This window comes from Agelaius tricolor, unplaced genomic scaffold (assembly GCF_023055355.1).
Source record: "Agelaius tricolor isolate 1412-34295 unplaced genomic scaffold, bAgeTri1.0.p SCAF_13, whole genome shotgun sequence".
Taxonomy (NCBI): Eukaryota; Metazoa; Chordata; class Aves; order Passeriformes; family Icteridae; genus Agelaius; species Agelaius tricolor.
The window spans coordinates 4843114-4861333 of NW_027269273.1; the positions used below are offsets into that span (position 1 = coordinate 4843114).

The window sequence follows — 18220 nt, forward strand, 5'->3', positions numbered from 1 at the left end:
GGTTCCCGTCTTTGATGATTTTGAATGTGCATACCTGGCTGACGAGAGATTGAGGAGTGACAACTGCTCCAATGAGCGGCCGTATCTCTGCAGAAAGGACCTTCTCCACACTGGGCAGTGCCAGCTTCACCTCTGAGCCCAGCACAGCGCTGTCCTTCCTCAGCTGCACCCTGTGCCTTGCCCTCCCTCTCAGGGTCACCTCAGTGCCTCTTCATGCCCAGTGCCAACGCTGGGCTGGGGCTGCAAAGGAAAAGTCTCTGCAATCCATCCTGCCACTGATGCTGCCTGCAGTGAGTGCATTGCCCTCATGACACAACAAGCTCCAATGTGAAATCGAAATCGCCATGGGCTCTGGAAAATCATCTTAATATGGCCAGAATGGGACACTTTTGGACTGTCCTTGGAAAAGGCAGAAGAACCGCTGACACGTGCTGAGGGGGAATCTCACTTTCGGCATCAGGCACCTGACTGTGGAGAAGGGTCTGATGTCTGTCTCTCTGTCTGTCTGCAGTGAAGGATCTGACTGTCCTCCTGTGGGAGGAATCCTAGGCTGGAAGGAGAAGCAGTGACATGACGTGACTGTAAACCCATCCCTCTGTGCCACTGTGTGGGGAGGAGAGAGGGAGGGAAATGGGGACAAAGTGAAGCCCAGGAAGGAGAGAACACTGGAGAAATGCATTTTTAGCTTTTGTTGTACATCTCATTCCCTTTGATTTGTTTGATAAAAAATTCAATTAAATATAATTTCCCCACTCCAGGCCTGTTCTGCCCATAATGAGTAAGAGATCTCTGGCTGCCTTTCTTGAGAGCCCCGAGCCTTTCCTGCTGTGTTCTGTTGCCTGCCCAGGGGCAGGAGCAGAGGCACTGAGCGCTTTTGCTGGCCCCGGGCACCTGGCCTGGCCCAGCCCAGCCCAAGAATCCCTGCCACCATTCCCTGCACCATTACCCGGCCCCACGGCGGCTCCGGCTCCGCGGGCAGGCGGCTCCAGGAGTTCAGAGAGGGCAAAAATGGGAGCGAGGGACAGGAGGCAGCTGGTGCCAGTGGGTGAAATGGCTTTGCTGGAGCTGGCAGGGAGAGGAGGAGGGAGAAAGTGGAGCAAAGTAAAGGTGGGAGAAAGAGGGACAAGGTGCTGGGGATGGCCATGGGGTAGGTGGGCATTTCGCTTTCCAGCTCGGTGCAAGGAAACCAAGCACTGTCAAATCCAACCAAGAAAAGAGGGAGAAATAGGAGGTGGTGGAAATCTCTGACAGTTGGGATTCATTTGATCTGCCTGAAGTGCAAAAGCCAACAGTCTCCAAGCACCACCAGTGCTGTGATGTGCCTGGCCCTGCCCCTCCCCTGGCTGCAGCAGCCGCCTGTTGGGACAGGCCCTGTTCTCTAAAAGAGCTGCACTCAGGGACCATTGGGGCAGCGCTGGGTAAGAAGTGAGGAATGGGAAAGGGTGGGAAGTGTGAAGGGAATAAAACAGGATGGTATAAAAACAAATGATAACAGAACTGCTACAGGAATGGCCACGGATCACTGTCACCAAAAGCTGCACTGAGGGACGGCCACCTCAGCCTAGGAGCTCTCCTCATGCACTAAGGGAGTCCTTCCATCTAATTTGACCTTTTCTATAGCACAGGCCACACAGCAGTTAAATGTGACCATGTTCTTCAACTCAATCATTCTTTTTAAGTATCTAAACTTGATCTAGCTACTCAGCAGTGGAGAATTTTATGTATTTTCAGTGGAAATTACCTTCCCTACTCAAACACCAACCCCTCCCAAGGTTCAAGTACCTCTGTTTTCCACCACTAACTGCTCAGTATCCTTGTCTCAATTAAAAAACCTCTGTTAACCCCATTTTTCCACCACACATTTGTCTGAGTCTCTCACCTCTCAGCAGTCCAAATTCCTTGAAATTCAGCAGAACCTTCTTCACACTTGCCAGCTCTTGTTGTCCATCTCTAATCCCTGTCCAACCTGCCAGTGCTCTCCCTGAACTGCTGCCAAAGTAAATCACACAACATCAGTGGAGGACAACTCATTAATTGCTGAATGAAAAGGAAATAAAGAGAAATTAAGAAGCTGATTTGGACCCAGCAGGACTGAACTGCTGGTGTCTGTGTATCAGGAATTTCTATGTATTTTATTTCAAATTTATCTTGTTGAAACTAAAGTTGTCATATTTAAAAAAAAAATTTCATTCCACATGAATGCAACATGCTGCATGCCTTCCAACCACATTTTCACTGAAAAAAACCCCAAACTGTTCAGCCTGAGCTCACATCATGCCAGCAGTAGCTGTACATCAACATTCAGCAATAATGGAATTCATTCAGAAAATGAACAATTACAAAAATACTTTCACTCCAAGAACTGATACTGCACTGAGGAAGTGATACACACCTTCAAAAAATTCAGTAATCAAGTTGTATTTTTGTTTTTATTGAAATAAAATTTAAAAATACTTTGGCCAATATTTACACATTTGATCCAATCGCTCTTCCTGCAATGTGGTATTTCCCCACCTCCCCCACAAGCAGCAGCATTTTCAGAACAAGAACTGCTCCCTAGATTTTGAATCCACTCAGCAATGGGTAAAAGGACATTTTAGAAATGTGGCAAATTGGATCACTGAATGGAAAAATGGAAGAGAGGTTTTGTAATGAAAGAAAGCCTCATTTGAGTCATGCATTCAACATCGTTTTTCAGTTTCTGAAAATGTGTCATCACTAAGAAAACCTCATTTCCATCCAAGACAGTGTGCAAAAAGAAGCTTTTGCAGGTAAATTCCCCCTGCTGAAGTGACACATAATGAAGAGAATGCTCTAAATTGAAACCTTTGGGCTCTTCTTCCACATCCTGCTGTGTGTCTGTGCTTCACCTCCCCAGCAGCCACGTCTTGTCCAAAGCCTCTCCTGCCTTCTCAGCTGCCAGTGAGCTCTGTGCTCTCAGGTAAATTCAGCCCCAGGCTCTGTAAAATGTTCGAGGTGGGTCCTGCCAGGCCAGCCTGGGCACTGTAGGACTCGAGCAGGTTTGCCACCAGGTTCATGTCCACATCCAGGGCTGCCAGCTCAGCAGCCTCAGCTCCACAACCAGGGCCAGCACTCTCACATGGGGCTGCTCCAACAGAACTTGCCTGCAGAGAGTACCAAGAGAAAGCTTTATCAAATTGCAGGAGCACATTTCAGGGGAAAAAAAAGGGTAAACCACAGGAGAAAAGAAACAACAATTGTGCAGCCAACAAAGTCCAGTACACTCCTGAGTCCTGACAGGCAGGAATTCAGACACCAAATGCTCATGCCAGCTGAAAATCACCACTGTCCATTACCCAGACTAGGTTCCAAGAGAAGGACACAAAGTGTTGCTGAGTCCTGGCTCAGCTTCCTCTGGGAGAAAACTACTACAGGAGCTCAAAGTGAAGCTGCAGCTGCTTGCCTACTACTAAAAACAGGGAAATGGAACTAAGCCTTGGAAAAGATGGGCAAATTCCAAGCTTAGGTAAGCTTTAGTTTATAAAAAACGTACGATGGTGCAGGTCCAGCACACTTGGCCTGCACATGGGAAGGTTCCAATCCCATTGCTCAGAATGGCCACTTGCAGCACATTCCCTGCTTGCACATTTCTGCTGCAGATCAGAGCTCAAGGCACACTCACCCCTCTCTTGTGGCTGCTGAAGCTTTTCCCAACGTTGGTCTGTGCCAGCTCACGGTCCATGTCCCTCATGTACGCCTTGAGACTGCCCACGAGCTCCTCAGGAGACACCTTCTGCTCCTGCCTTTCATTCCCAGCACCCAGCTCTTCATCATCCTCATCTGAGAAACCCAACTCCTCCTCCTCCTCCTCATCCAGATCATCAGAATCCAGCTCCTCCGAGTCTGCCCCTGGACATGATTTGGGGTCAGTACAAGAGCAAAGAAATCAGTGCTGGGATTTGTTTCAAATAAAGAAGCAATCTCACCTAAAATTCTCTCCAGGGCTTTTGTAAAAGAATCCACATCAAAGGTAACGTGGGACTCATCAGATGACCTGAAATATAAAAGGATTTTTAAGGAAATGAAGCTTCTATGCTTGCCTAAGCCTGACACAGGCACAAGCCATATTGATTTCTCTCAAGCCAGGACTGAAGTTGGACATTTGAATTTAAAAGTCCTCAGAAGTTTGAAGCCTGTATGCATTAGACATCAAACAGTGAGTGGAAGAATTCTTGGCATAAAGGAGAAAAATTGAGAAGACCACAAAATCCAACTGAGGGACAGAGAGCAGCTCAGCTTGCAGCACTTGAAGCTGCACCAGTGCCAGAGTGGCACCAAGCTGATTTAAAGCAAGTACATGTTCAGTGCTCTGGCTTTGCTTCAGGCCCTGCTCAGCACAGCACCTTCAAACTCTGATTCTCTGCCTCACAGAAGCAGCCACAGGGCTGCAGCAGAGTGCAACATTCCACACCAGACCCAAACTCCAAGTGCCACTACCATGGCAGTTCTGCTCCTTCGTGCGTGGAGACTTTGGACACAAAAGCCTTCATGCTGTCAGCAACTGCTCCCAAGTCATAGCTTTGCTCTTCCTCATTTGTGGAAGGAAGGGACTCATTTCTTGTCTCCTTCAGCATCTGATCCAGAGCACCTGGTGTAATATCCAGCCAGCTGTCATCTGAAAGAACACAGCACAGATCTGTGACTCTGCACAAGCTGCTGGCCCACAGGCCCAACCCAGCTGACTGACAGGACTGCAGCCATCCTGCAGCTCAGTGCTGCACTTCAGCTTTTGTGCTGGTCCTGGGTCACACACAGCAAAGGCAGAGAGAGGCTGAGAGGAACTGAGTGGAGATTTCTTGTCACTACTTAAAAACTCTGCTTTGCAGAGCTCAAGCTAAGAGAGACCATTCCAATCACTGAGAAGCCTTTGGCCATTAAGGGGAGGAAGAAAGGCTTACTCTGAACTGGGAGAGCCAATCCAGTGTTTAGTCTCAAGGAAGGCTGGATTTGCTCTCCCTTCCCAGCTGCCAGCATTGCCCCTCTCCCCCCACAAATAATCATCTGTAATAGGAATAATCCCCCCAGCCAGCTCACCATCCTCTGCAGGAAGACAAGCTGCTGCTCTCTCAAATTCCTTCAGATCAATGGGTGTTGTCTGTAGCAGTGTCAGGATTTCATCACCTGGGCTCACTTCATCACAGCTAGAAGAAATCAATTTACTGAAATGGATTCAATGGGATCACATGCTCTGCACTTAGGTTTTCACTTGAATTACTCATTTTTCCTTCTGTGCAAACACATCCAAAAGGGAAATGAATCTGGGCAAGTACCAGAGCACTACCCAGAGCATTGGCCAAAACAGGACACAGTCAGTCCCTGCAACTCCCAGCTGATGGCTCCAAAGCCCATTGGTCATGGCTCTTTTCCTTTACATTTAATTTGCCTTGGCAAATATTAAGATTACCAGATCCCAAACAGCACAGACTGGAAACTCAAAAAACTAACAGTCAAGATATTATGGGCTGGCAAAGCCTCAGATATTTCTGTAGTGGTTTAGTTTTTGGATTTGATCTTCCAGAGAAATCCATGGCCAGACCCTTGAGCAAAGGAGACAGATGACCCTGTGTTCATTATTCACTGGCACTGCCTTTCAATGAAACTTTTCTACACTTTCTACAGTCAACCAAGCAAACAATGCTTTGCAGTCACCACTTGGAATCCACTTGGAAGAGCTCAGCATTTCACAAAACCAAGATAAAAGAGTTACTCAAGCCAGAACTTCTCCCAGTGGAGTACTCCAGAGCAATTAGTACTTGTATGTCCTGGCCACAGCTCCCATGTTAAATGTGTAGTGGAGAAAAGGGTTCAGGTGTTTGTAACAAGGATTTCAAAGGTCACTTACAGGATTTGTAGGGTCTATGACACTCATGAATTTCAAGCAGCTCTCACCTTTCTGGCACTGCAACAGATTGCTGGAAGTGATCTTCTGCCATGTGCAACAGTTCCAGGTACTTGGCTGATCCTTCCATTTCTCCCTATGGAATGCAAGTCACAGGCATGAACCCAAACAATTCTCCCTCCCCTTCCTCTTCACAGCCAGGCTTCCTCAGGATGACTGTTGGTCACACAGAAATGCTGAGAGAACCAAAACAACTAAAACCTCTTGGCCATGCACACTTGGAACTCAATACAGCAAAGGGCCATTCCTGTATTTCAAGTATATTAAAGGATATTAACCTAAGAATCTCAATAGTGTTGTCCAATTTTATTACCTTCAAGTAAGTACTCAATTTATGTCCCATTTATTAACTTCAGAGAAGTGGTCAAAGGCATCTTTTAAAAAAACCCCACAAACCTCACCAAAACCTCCAGAAGTGACAAAAACACCACACACATAAAAATTACACTTGCATGGGCCCAGATAGGTCATTGGTGTTATGTATGGATCTTGAAGAATATGGAATTCTAGAGGGGTGGAAATGAAATGCAAACCTGTGAAATCAGTTACACCTCACACAATCACATATGGTGGTTTTCCTCACTCAAGTGAATTTCTCTCCTTGCTTTAGATGAATGAATCAATCCCCACATCTTGCTTTTTCCTTTTCAATTTCCAAAATAAATTACTTTCAAAGGGGAACAAACTGCACACGTCCCCTTTAAAGACATTCATTCATTTCACACAGAGATAAGGATTCAAGCTCTGGCCCCACTGCAACTCCTCACACAAGTTCAAGGGTTAAAATGTATTTTCCCTGGGATGTTTAAAGGCCACAGACACTGAAATAATCACAGACCTTGAAATAATCCTTCTCCTTCAAGCTCCTGAGGAATCTCTCCCACAGAGGACCGCTTAACACGTTTCTCTTGGCATCAGGAGCCACTTTACTGCTCTTGGAGCACAACATTTCAAAGCCATGAGCCTGCAGATAAAAGATGCAACAACAAGAGGTTCTCAAGGTGTGACAGACTTTGCTCACATTTTCCTGCACAAGCAGACAATGTCCAGACAAGGAGCCATTCCCTGGACATGCATGAAGCAAGTCCAAAATGCAGCAGAAATCATTACCAGCTTCATGCCCAGCTCGTAGGCTCTGTACTGAGGATGAGATGGGGCGGGCAGGGTGTACCCACTGCGTCTGTCGGGAACAAACTGCTGCTGCACCAGCTGTGCATACAGACACCGAGTGAAAGTCACCTGAAACAGGCAGAGCAGAAACAAACACTCCCTGCAGCGGGACTCTGCTGGGGACAGCATCCAACTCCCTCCAGGCTCGCCAGAGTGGCTTTGAAGGCACCCCTAGTACAGGCAGTACCTGAGACTGCATTCAAAATATATCCCAGATAGATTTTTCTGAGAAATTGCTTTGCAGGCTTTACAAAGTTTGTCCCAATTTGAAATACCCAAGTAAATACGAACTTTTGTCAGTCTAAATACATAAGGAAAAATCCTCAGTATTTTGTATTCACATTTACAAGGTGTATTTTCAATTAAAATGACACTTGTTTAAAAGATTTCAGCAACAGTTTCCAAGTCCACAATTTGACTCTAAAGCTTATTTTCAGGAGTCCTGTGGTACAGCTCTGTAACAAAGTGAATCAGATACAACAGTGCTTGGACAGTGCTCACAAAACACTTCATAAAAGCTTTCCCAGAGCCCTGAGAGCACAGCTGAGAAGGTGAAAAGCCTGGGAGTGAACCACTGGTGAGGGGCAACTCCTCCCGTTGGCTGGCAGGGCTGTCAAACTGCTCTGATCACACAAGGAGATCGATTTACTCAGCAGGTGCTTCAGCAGAGGAACTGTTATCACAACCTCTGCTTTCAGAAACAATTCTCTCATGAGCAGCCCCCTGAAAGTCCAGCCACATCGATCCAGAGCAGTTATTAATGGAATGACCTGGAAATTCATCCCTCTAACTCGTATTTTTCAGTTGAATCTCTGTGTTTCTACACTGGCCGCAGAACCCTTGTCATTTAAGGGAATGAAGTGACCAGGCTTGAGGAGAGCACTCACCGCGGCCATCGCAGGCTTTAGAGGCGCACACAGCCCGGCCAGCAGGGGCTCTGAGAGCACTTACCAGGGCCATCACTCGCTGCTCGGCAGGGAAGGTTCTGAAAGGGCGCCGGCAGGCCGCCAGATCGCCCGGCTCCCGCAGGTAGAAGGCCTGGACGGCCGCAGCCACCAGGGACGGGCGCAGCCTCAGCACGGCCGCGATCCCGGCCGGGAGGAAGCAGCGGGCTCGGTGCAGCGAGGCCTGGATCTTCTCGGGATACCTGAACGGCAACAGAGCGAAGGGAGGGCACTGCGAGTTAACCACTCCTTCTTTAGCACGAGGCCCCTTTCCCTTCAGTATTTACTGGGATCGTGGGTCAGAAGATTATTCTGGAGCTAAAACTTGGCCAATCTAATGCCTACAATGGCTGTTTCTATCATACATACTTATATAAATGTACACGGCTCATAAAATTCAATCCCCCACATGGGTAAGATGAGTCCCTGTGGACTTAACCAACATATCCAGCTCTCCAGTATTCTTTGCCATATTTGCTGTCAAATCCTTGCAAAAACTAAAGCACAGGGCTGAGCACAGCTGTGACAAGCTGAAGCCCTGGCAATTCTGCTGGTTCTACATTTTAGATCAAATCCTCTTTTTCCTCGTGCAAAGGGCTCCTAAAAGATCACAGAACTTTCAGACTTTTCAGTCTAAGGAGGATGTGAAGGAAGAGTAACTTTTGTCATTGTCAGGGCTGGAGTTACAGCAGTGAAGCAGTTTGAGATCCCCAGGCCACAGCCTACAGGACACTGATCCCCCTCTTTCCAAGAAAAACCTCCAGCTGCTGGTTTCTGAAAAGGAACCAACTTGATCCCATCTGCTGGGGAAACGTTTAAAGCCCAGGGACACAGAACCAAAGCCCAGAGCTGCAGAGGACCCAAATGCAGCCCCACGTACCCATGGATGCGTTTATTCAGCGCGGCTCTGATGGGCTCTGCAGCCAGGAGCTCCTCGGGGCGCGTGGATAACAGAGCCAGCGCCTGGGGCACCGTGGGACAGGGAGCAGAGAGGGCCCAGCCCTGCTCCCCAGGCTCCCCCGGAGGAATGATGTGCAGCTCTCCTTTGTAAAAGAACACCTGGCAGGCAGGAAGGCTCTCATCACACAGGGCAAGAGCACTCACACACACACACAGCCATGGAACATTTCATTTCATACCCAAATGCATCTGGTTGAACACTGACAGTATAAAGGACAAATAGAGCACCAATGCAGGAAGCAGCACAGCTTTTCTAAAAAGCTTATTTGAGATGCCAGAGACCACGACCCAACCAGGAAAAATCCCTATTTTAACTGCAACAAATATCATCAAATACACCTTGTTTCCTTAACAACAATAATTGTTACACGTTTCTCTTCAACTAGAGAAGTGCTTCAGGAGAACCAGGATAGCCTGACTGCTTCAGAGCACCACAGGCAGTAAAAAGCAGCAGCATTTCAGCTGCCACATGCGACCTCTGCTGGTTCCTGATCCTAAGAAAAGCCCTGAATGCAACGTTCTCAACTCCCTCACTCTGTCCCCTCGAACAAAAGGAAAGTATGAGCCTGACACTCCAGGTACACACTTGCACTCCATTTGGGTGTTGTGTTCCAGCCCTTTTAACAATCTTGGAGTAGGGGAAAAATAATTGAACAATATTTTTGCTAATGACCAAATTAAGGCTCTCCATTTTAATCCACTGCCATTAGCAACCATCCGTATCCAGGTGCAGGTGTCTGCTCATTATTTCACCTGGACCAGACAAAGCCTGTGTCCTTACAGAGACAGCAACACTCCAGCCCTGAGCATTCCCTTCTCTGAGGGCAGCAAATCCTCTGCCCTAAACACTCCACAACATGGTAAAAAACAAAAAAGTGCAAGTGGTTCTAGCAGAGCTGGAAAGTTCAGGTGGATACAGGAGTGCTCCTGAAGGGAGCAACAGTCAGGGACAGACAGCACTCTGGATTTTCAGAGGCAGCCACACCACATGGCTACAAGTACAAGAGAAAACTCCAGCTGCTACATGAAAGGCCACTGGGTCCCCCTTGCCAACTGTACACAAGCTCTACTCACCCTGTTTTCACTGTTCTCAGGATTCAGCCACTTGGGCAGAAAATCAGCAGCTTCTATCAAGAGAAACTCTCCATCGTTGTCATCAATACTGGCCAAGGAGAAATTAGAAATTTAGCAGGAAAAGCCTTGCAGAGCACGACAACTCACTTCTGAATCCATGTCTGCTGGGATTTTTTAAAAATCTTCATAAACCCATAGAAAGGCTTAGGTTAGAAGGGACCTTAAAGATCAGTACCTGGTTCCAACACCCTGGCCACAGCCAGGTACACCTTCCACTAGCCCGGGCTGCTCCAAGCCCCATCCAACCTGCCCTTGGACACTTCCAAGGTGTATGGGATGGGGAAACACCTCCAAGGATGGGCAATGGTAAGACAGCACCTTCAGAGCACAGGCACTGCCCCTTTTGGCAGCCCTCGCACAAAAGCAGCTCAGCAGCACCCGCCTTACCTGGCTGCCAGCCCCGGGAACTCCCTGGTGATCTCCCGGAGCAGGTACACAATGAACCACTCATCCTCCACGTTATCCCCGAACACCGTGGTGCCGCCCAAGTGCGCCGGGATCTCGCCTGCACGGGGCAGAGAGAGGAGAGGCGGCTCAGCAACGCCATGCCAGGAACAGATTGTCCACACAGGCTGCGGAGTCTCCCTCACTGCGGATATCGCAGACCCTGCTGGCAGAATCTTGTGTCCTGTGCTCGGCCATGGCCCTGCTGCAGCAGGGAGGGGCCACCAGATGCCTCACTGGGTTACCCCGTGCTGTGACACCGAGAGGCTGGGAAGCCGCCGGGTCCCCCTCACACGCTCCCGGTTCGAGCCTGCCGGGTCCCCCTCACACGCCGTCGGTTCCCGGCCGCCGGATCCCATTCACACGCCACAGTTCCCCCTCAGACGCTCCTGGTTTCAGGCCGCCGGGTGCCCCTCACACCCCCGCCCCCGGGTCCTCCTCACACGGCCCAGTTCCCCCTCACACTCTCCCGGTTCCCGGCCGCGGGATCCCACTCAAACGATCCCGGTTCCCCCTCAGACCCTCCTGGTTTCCGGCCACCGGGTTCCCCTCACACCACGCCCCCCCCGCCAATTCCCCCTCACACGCTGCCGGTTCCCGGCCGCCGGATTACCCTCAAAAGATCCCGGTTCCCGGCCGCCAGGTGTCCCTCACGCTCTCCCGGTCCCCCCTCACAAGATCCCGGTTTCTGGCCGCGGATCCCCTTTAAATGATCCCCCGCCGGTTCCCTCTCAGACGCTCCTCGAGTCCGGCCGCCGGGTTCCCCTCACAACCCCCAGTCCCCGCTCATACACCCTCGGGTCCTGGCCGCCGCTTCCCCCTCACACCCTCCTGGTTCCCGGCCGCCGTGTCCCCCTCCCAGTCCCCCCGCTCCGGGCGCTCCTCCCGCCGTGCCTCCCGGCCCGCTCCCGGCTCACCGCGGCCCGGCACGTAGCGCAGGCGGAACGGCTGCCGCTGCCACACGTAGGAGGCCAGGAGCGGGGCGAAGCGCACCAGGGCCAGCTCAGCGCAGCGCCGCAGCAGCGCCTCGCCGCCCGGGCCCGCCGCCGCGAACAGGCGGTAGCGCACCGCGTCCTCGGGCAGCGCCGGCCGCCGCAGCGCCTCCATCGCGCCCGGGCCCAAAGCGCTCCGCCCCCGGGGAGGAGCGGCGCGATGGCGGCGGCGGGGCGGCGGCGCTGAGGATGATATCGCGATACGCGCGGAAACCGGTGCAGCCGTGAGTGGCCGCCGCTCCCCCGGTGCCCCGCGCGGCTCCGAGCCCCAGCGCGGTCCCGGTCGCGATCCCCCCGGCCCCGCTCCTGGGCCTGCCGCCCGCGCTGCCCCCAGCACCGAGCAGGGCCCCGTGACGGCCCGGTCACCCCCTGTCCCCGACGGGAGATGTTTCCCGGCATTCCCGGGATTTCTGAGCACCGGTTCCGGCCGGACACCGGTGGGACAGAGCGCGATTAAATCCCTGTAGCTGGCTCTTGTGCCCTGACCCAAGAGTTGGGTCAGTTCTGACTTACTCGGCTCGTTTACTCTTGTTGTATTTCATTTCATTAAATGTAATTAATCTACAGGGATAATGGCGTCATCTCTGCTTTTAGGAAGCTGTACCTCAATTCGCAGCATCTTAGGTTTAAGTTTAACTGATTTTGAAGCCAAGACCTTTAACTCCATGTTTATCCTAGAGTTAGTTTTGACACCTTAAACCTAGAGCTTTGGCGACAAGAATTAGCTTTGTAATAGTAATAAACGTGTGTACAGTCCTTGAGAAGCAGGAACGAAAAACCTATAAAACTTATCGGGAACTCTGTAAATGTTTATTCTTGTAAGTTATGCCAAGTTCCACTTCTGTTTCTCCAGACGAGGACTCCCCAAACATGCCCTGAGGCATCACCCACCGCCAGAGCCACGGGCTCAGGTGTGCTCAGCCACACCCACGGCTGAAAACCGAGCCCACAGCTCCAGGTACTTGTCCTGACACATCTGATCCAGCTGTTCTGGCACAGCCAGGCTTTGTTTACTGACACACTCCATCTGACATTGTTCATTGTGGGCTGATTTGCTTTCTCTTTATTTTTGTTTTTGGCTCGACATGGGCATTTCAGGGAGTCAGCGATCCGGAAGGGATCGGATGATCGTGGGGATGCATGGACTGCGAGTCAGGGTTGTGCTGACACCTCCACAGAAGACAGCTCAGTCTTCTCTTGGGGCTATGATGTGAGTAGAACATCATCATCCAAGCCAAATGGAGCACAGAAAGACACTTGAGATACCACTGCAAAGACATCTCAGAACAAAAATGATTGGATCTGTCAAAAAATCATGGTGCTGATTAAAGAAAGAACATCTTTTTTACTGCTTTCCATCTTTCTGTTCAAAACACATTAGGCTCATACTATTCTGTTAATATTCTGCATTTCCATTAAAAATTTTGGAAAAGCAAGTAATTTAGTGCCCAAGTGTACCTATAAATGCTGTTATTGTGGAGCCCCAGCCATGGCTGGATGACTTTCAGGTACTTGGTGTGAGTTTATCAAACTTCTGCATCCTTGCATGTTTCTCAAAATATGGGAAGCCCCTAAAACATTATTTTCATTTTGAAATGTTTGGTTTATGCTCCTTCCACCAAAGCCTAGTGTGCTGTTGCCTTCTGGGAGGTGAGATGGAGCTGTTTATTTTTAAATGATCCCAGAACTGGCCCTGTTTTCTATCATATGTAAGAAAGGGCCTGACCATCTCTCACATTCCGTGCTTGCCACCAGCCTGCATTGCTTTTTGTGTTGCTGCTGTTTGTGGACACTGGAAACAACAAATGCTCCATTGCATTAAAATATTACTGAATTTTATCCTTCCTGTTTTGTTTCCTTTAAGTCTTGTAGCTTAATATAATAATATTTCTAAATGTTTTAATAGTTTTTTCTGCTTTGTCAATGTAATCTTTTTATGTGGCTGCCATCCATCTTAAGAGCTGGCTGCATCATCTCTGGGAGAAAATAATTTAAAGTTAAAATCTTTTTCTGCAGTCCTGCTAAGCTCTAAACAAATAGTTGTGTTTTCCAGTTATATTTCAAAAGATCAATTTAAAAACCCATGCAAATGCCATTCACGAGGTATTTTCTTTCCTCTCCAGGAATTTGACAAAGCTGCCACACAACAAGTTCAGCAGATGTTCAGACAAATTGATGAGCTTCTGTATGAGCAGAAAGAGACCATTCATGTTGAGGGACTGAGGGAAGAATGCCACCAGTGGTCCTCCAGCTTTCCTCATCTCAGGTATTTTATTAAAGGGCTGATGCTGCTACCTTCCCAACAAGGCCCACAGTTGCTTTTAAAGCGGGGCAGGGTGGGTTTATGCAGCTATGCAGTAGCTAGAGATAAAAAGATCACTCTGGTGATGTGCCTGCCTGTCATTAATAAACATCCTTTTACCTCACACGTGGTGCCTTGACAGAGCTTTGTTGCCATCTATGACTGACTTGGCACTAACAGAGCAGAATTCTCTTAGAAAAGTGAAGGTGTCACCAGGAAAACTGCACAGATTCCCAGGAGAACTTTTAGGATTTGCTGCTGTTCTTAGACCCTTCAATAAATGCACTGCCAAGGTTTTCTGCTGTGTTTCTCCTTTGCTTTTGCCGTGGCAGGGTGGTGGGGAAGCAGGTGGTGGCCCCCACAGATGAAGGGTATGGATGGTACTCCAGCTCCCCCTCGGGCAGTTTGGCTCCCTCCGATGTAAGTTCACCACAGGAAAAGGATTCTGATGAGTAAGTACCAGCAGCGAGCCTGGATCATGCCAAGGTGGGAAGGAAGATTTGTTCTCTGCTTCTTAGAGAGTGCAGCCTTCCTGTTAGGCTGAGTTTTGAACCCAGCGCACTCTTTATTTTTTTTCTTTTTTCCCCCCCTTTTTAACTGAATTTAGTACACTTAGAATAGCAAGAACACACATAGCTGTGCTGGCCAGTAAATAGAAATATCTTTGCTGCTGCTGATTTCTCAAGAATATGTATGTACTGTAGCTGGTTTTATTAATAATCATCTATTGGATTTGCCTAGACTTTAAAATATACAAAGCAATGTTAGTGCTGCTTTTATTATTTAATGTTTCAGAATGCTTTCTAATCAGCTTTGGATATTTTTTCCCTGGAATTTCAGATTCCTTAGCAAGAATTAAAAGGTATCCAAACCAGAAGTTGTTACTTTAATAAATAGGTTTTTTGGCCTCTCTACTGCTTGCCCTTAACAACCATACTTGTCTCTCAGTTATTTGAAGTGGAATAACAACTTATCTTTCTTTCTGCTTTCTGAAAACTGTCACCTGTCCAGATTGAGTGTTTTGGGCAAGAAGGTGCCTCTTTTTGTTGCTCCTGCTCACAAAAAGGCCAACCCTTCCAAGCCTCCCACCTTGTGTTCCTCAGAGAGAGGTGAAGGGGAAGAGGAAGTCATTCTCTCTGAAGGCATAGTGGAGGAATACTTGGCATTTGACCACAGAGATGTGTAGGTATTGAAGATTAAAATACTGTCCTGGGGTTCCTGCAGTTAAGATACACATACTTGATTAATTGATTGATTTATCTTTTCTCTACAGAGCTCTCAAAGGCCTGGGGTTGCCTGGGCACTGGGAATTTTCCCAACCTATTTCCTACGACAATTTCTTTCACTAAATTAAGTTTAGGAAGTTTTTGATCATTTTTCACACTGTCCATTTTTGGGCTTGGTTTGAATAATTCATTCCATCCTAACTAAGAGCCTGTGTATTTAATAATACATGTTTTAACACCATTTAGTTTTTACACTATGTCAAATTCACTGCTGTTAGTTATGCAACAGCAGTGTGCTGCTTCTGTTTTGGGTAGAATTGTACCTTTTTGGATTTTTTTCAATGGTAGTTTTAAGAACTAGAGTGGATTTTAAGCTTGTCAAGAAACAATCACCACTATATTTATCTTTTTACCCCTTTACATTATTCAGCCTTACAGTATGAACATATGACCTGGGTAAGGACTCTGGAGGGTGCTGTCAGTTCCTGACTATTTAATTGGTTTTAATAATTAAAGCCACTTATCTGCATGGACCATAAAATTAAAATTGTTATGTTTCTTGGTTTTACCAGATTAGAGAGGCATTGCTGCAGCAAAAAATATCACTCTCTTGTCTTCAGGATTCTGTCCTGACATTAGATATGGAGCCTAACAATGTGATGAAGAAATATCACTGTAACAAATAATTCTGATTTTTTTTTCTGTGAATTTTATCTCATAGGTAAATTATTGTTCATGGAATATGATTTATAATCATTCTGTATAGTGAGACCAGGGTGGGTCAGTCATTTCTCACTGAGGTCTGTGGGAAAACTAAAAGTAAATATAGTTTCTGGTGCAGGTAATACTTATATTTTTACAGGGAGGAGGAGTTGCACGAGAGGAAAATGGGACTGTCCTCTGGCAGACGGAAATTGGGGTTTCCTCCTGTCTCTCCCTATTCCTGCATGAAGGATTCTGTGCTCACCTTTGTGTTTGATGATGTGTGGAGTGAAGTCCTGGTCTGCATGGAAGAATTGATCTGCAGGCATTGGGAAGGGTCAGCCTCTGGTAAGGATTTACAGTGAAGGTGAGTGGCTCAAAAGGGGATTTCAGCTAATTTTGCTAAGTGATATATTTGGGAATGATCTCTTCAGTGGGAATAAAAAGGTTATTCTGCTAACAGTGTGAAACACATCTTCAAAAAACTTAGCAAAGCTTATCATCCAGGGGGACTCTCTCTAAAAAAAAAAAGATTCATAGCACTGGCAATGACTAGCAATGCCAATATTGACAGAAATTCTGTTGCTTTGCACAGACGATGAGAAAAATATCATAGCAGTGGAAACGCTCCGAGCAGATGCCAGAAGCCCTTTGCAGTTGGATCCTCTACCAGCACTGTTACCTCGGGTGCCACACACAAAGATGCCCTCGGTGGCATCAAACCTGGTAAGGATTTTTAACCAGCTGTTGTTTTGTGTGGGGATGAATCACAGTGTTACCTCAGCAGACAGAGTGGTTCTGTTTAGGTCAATAACTGGTTTGGACTTTGTGTGAACGCTGCCTGTCCTTTCTGACACTTTAGTCCTGTTGTTACTCAGTTGGATGTTTTAATCTCTACTTTCCTCCTTGAAACAGTATTTTATGTCGGTGTGTGACAGCCATGTGGTGGCTGTTGATTCAGGATGTAGTTCTTTCCACAGTTTAATATTTCAATTAAATGGTGAGATTGAGGAGTGTGTGTGTGGGATCCCATTCTCACAATAATAGTTAATTCATCCAGCAAGAAGGGAGAAATTTCTGCAGTTCTAAACCAGTTTTTTTCCCCTCAGACACTGAATTTAACTGTATAATCTACTTTAGATGATTTGCATCTAGAGTGGCGAGCACCAAGGTGTTACCTGTTTATTCCATTTTAATTCAGCTCTCTCCTTCTTATTTCTTTTTATTTCTTTATCCTTTATTTCTTCCCCCTGCCTATCCCTTGTGTCCCCTTATTGTGTGTGTAGTGCCCAAAACCCAGAGGTGGCCGCAAAAGCAAAAAGAGGAGAAAAACACCTCAAGTATGTATGGGATTAAAGCTCTGCTATTTTCTACTTGCTCTTCTTATGGTGGGTGGAATATGATGGGTTTTTTTTCTCACATCAGTCTGTATCTCAGAAGAGGACTTTGCAGATCTGTTCTTGACATAAAATGTCAATATACGCTGAAAATTATTTTCGTAAAGCTTCTGATTATAGTCATTGTTGGAAGATCAGCAAATGAGCTGCTCAGTTGGAAGAGATTATTGGGACATTTTCTAAGCACTATCATTCCAAAAAAATTAAATGCTAAGATCCCCTAGCTGGGGAAATAATATAACTGAGTATATATCTGGATGTCATGGAAGAAATTAATGACTTTTCTCCAAAGTGATATACAAAGTCTATAAATATTTGTGTGTGTGTGTGTGTCTCTGCCAAACAGTAATTTCCTTATTTTGTTTTAATTTCAGGTAAGTCTCTCTCAAGGGTCAAGTAGTAGTTCTCAGCGTAACCTGAATGGCTTGATGGTGATCCATGGGATCCAGTTACACCAAAGGAACCTGCCTGTAGTGGAGAAAACACTGTAAGAGCTACAGATCACCTGTAGTAAATAAAGTAGAGCACTCTCTCAGTGAGAGAGATTCAACCCAAAACCTTGTAAGATAAATTCCTCTGTCAGAGAAAGCAGTTAGTTATTAGTTATTTTCCTGCTTGGTTATTTGTTTATTTGTCCTCTGTGAAAATTGATATAGTTACTGTCATAGTAGTGAGGCCCTGATTGGGGAATAATGAGCTATGACTCCATGATTGTAGAAGGCTGATTAATTGCTTTATTATACTATATTATACCATATTATACTGTATTACTAAGAAACTTATCATCCTTTTCAGACAGTTTGGTACAAACAGATCTAATTGGTCAATGAATCCAAACATCATCACTAGTGCTCAATTACCCTTTGGTAAACAAATCTCCATAACACGTTCCACATCTGCACAACAACAGGTGCAGCAAGTGAAGATAAGAATTGTTTCTCATTCTTTTCTCTGAGCTTTCTCACAGCTTCTCAGGAAAATCCTGGGAGAGCTATGTCTCTGTCTGTTCAGAGCATATGTGATTACCAC

The 18220-nt window shown here is 47.1% G+C and overlaps 3 protein-coding genes across 5 annotated transcripts in view; 2 read left to right on the top strand and 1 right to left on the bottom strand.

Annotated features, from left to right (window-relative positions):
• The window catches only part of LOC139595423 (C-type lectin domain family 2 member D2-like), a 28951-nt gene extending 26831 nt beyond the window's left edge, over positions 1–2120 (top strand). The window contains exon 6 of the mRNA XM_071438536.1: positions 1–2120. Coding sequence (XP_071294637.1) covers positions 1–136 — 136 coding nt within the window. The 3' untranslated portion in view covers positions 137–2120.
• LOC139595417 (protein ecdysoneless homolog) lies at positions 2104–11737 on the bottom strand. Its single transcript, XM_071438527.1, has 13 exons — positions 11490–11737; positions 10516–10633; positions 10069–10156; positions 8915–9093; positions 8042–8237; positions 7031–7159; positions 6759–6884; positions 5911–5996; positions 5056–5162; positions 4459–4636; positions 3948–4015; positions 3644–3870; positions 2104–3125 (listed from the first exon to the last, which is right to left on the bottom strand). The coding sequence occupies exons 1-13, from the start codon at positions 11677–11679 to the stop codon at positions 2913–2915; spliced, it is 1905 nt and encodes a 634-aa protein (XP_071294628.1). The 5' UTR covers positions 11680–11737; the 3' UTR covers positions 2104–2912.
• The window catches only part of FAM149B1 (family with sequence similarity 149 member B1), a 14330-nt gene continuing 7805 nt past the window's right edge, over positions 11696–18220 (top strand). Inside the window, exons 1-10 of one of the 3 annotated variants that reach the window (XM_071438529.1) lie at positions 11696–11788; positions 12418–12522; positions 12663–12774; positions 13688–13830; positions 14199–14318; positions 14878–15048; positions 15955–16142; positions 16390–16520; positions 17081–17134; positions 17566–17678. In XM_071438529.1, coding sequence (XP_071294630.1) covers positions 11754–11788; positions 12418–12522; positions 12663–12774; positions 13688–13830; positions 14199–14318; positions 14878–15048; positions 15955–16142; positions 16390–16520; positions 17081–17134; positions 17566–17678 — 1172 coding nt within the window. In that variant the 5' untranslated portion in view covers positions 11696–11753. The remainder of the gene's footprint in view (positions 11789–12417; positions 12523–12662; positions 12775–13687; positions 13831–14198; positions 14319–14877; positions 15049–15954; positions 16143–16389; positions 16521–17080; positions 17135–17565; positions 17679–18220) is intronic. The other 2 variants (XM_071438530.1, XM_071438531.1) reach the window with 2 other exon arrangements.

Coding starts and splice junctions, on each gene's coding strand:
- LOC139595417 (XM_071438527.1), bottom strand. CDS start 11,679: ATGGAGGCGCTGCGGCGGCCGGCGCTGCCCGAGGACGCGGTGCGCTAC. Junction 10,634..11,489: donor GCGCTACGTGCCGGGCCGCG/GTGAGCCGGGAG, acceptor TGCCCCGTGCAG/GCGAGATCCCGGCGCACTTG. Junction 5,997..6,758: donor AGGAGAAGGATTATTTCAAG/GTCTGTGATTAT, acceptor TGCATTCCATAG/GGAGAAATGGAAGGATCAGC.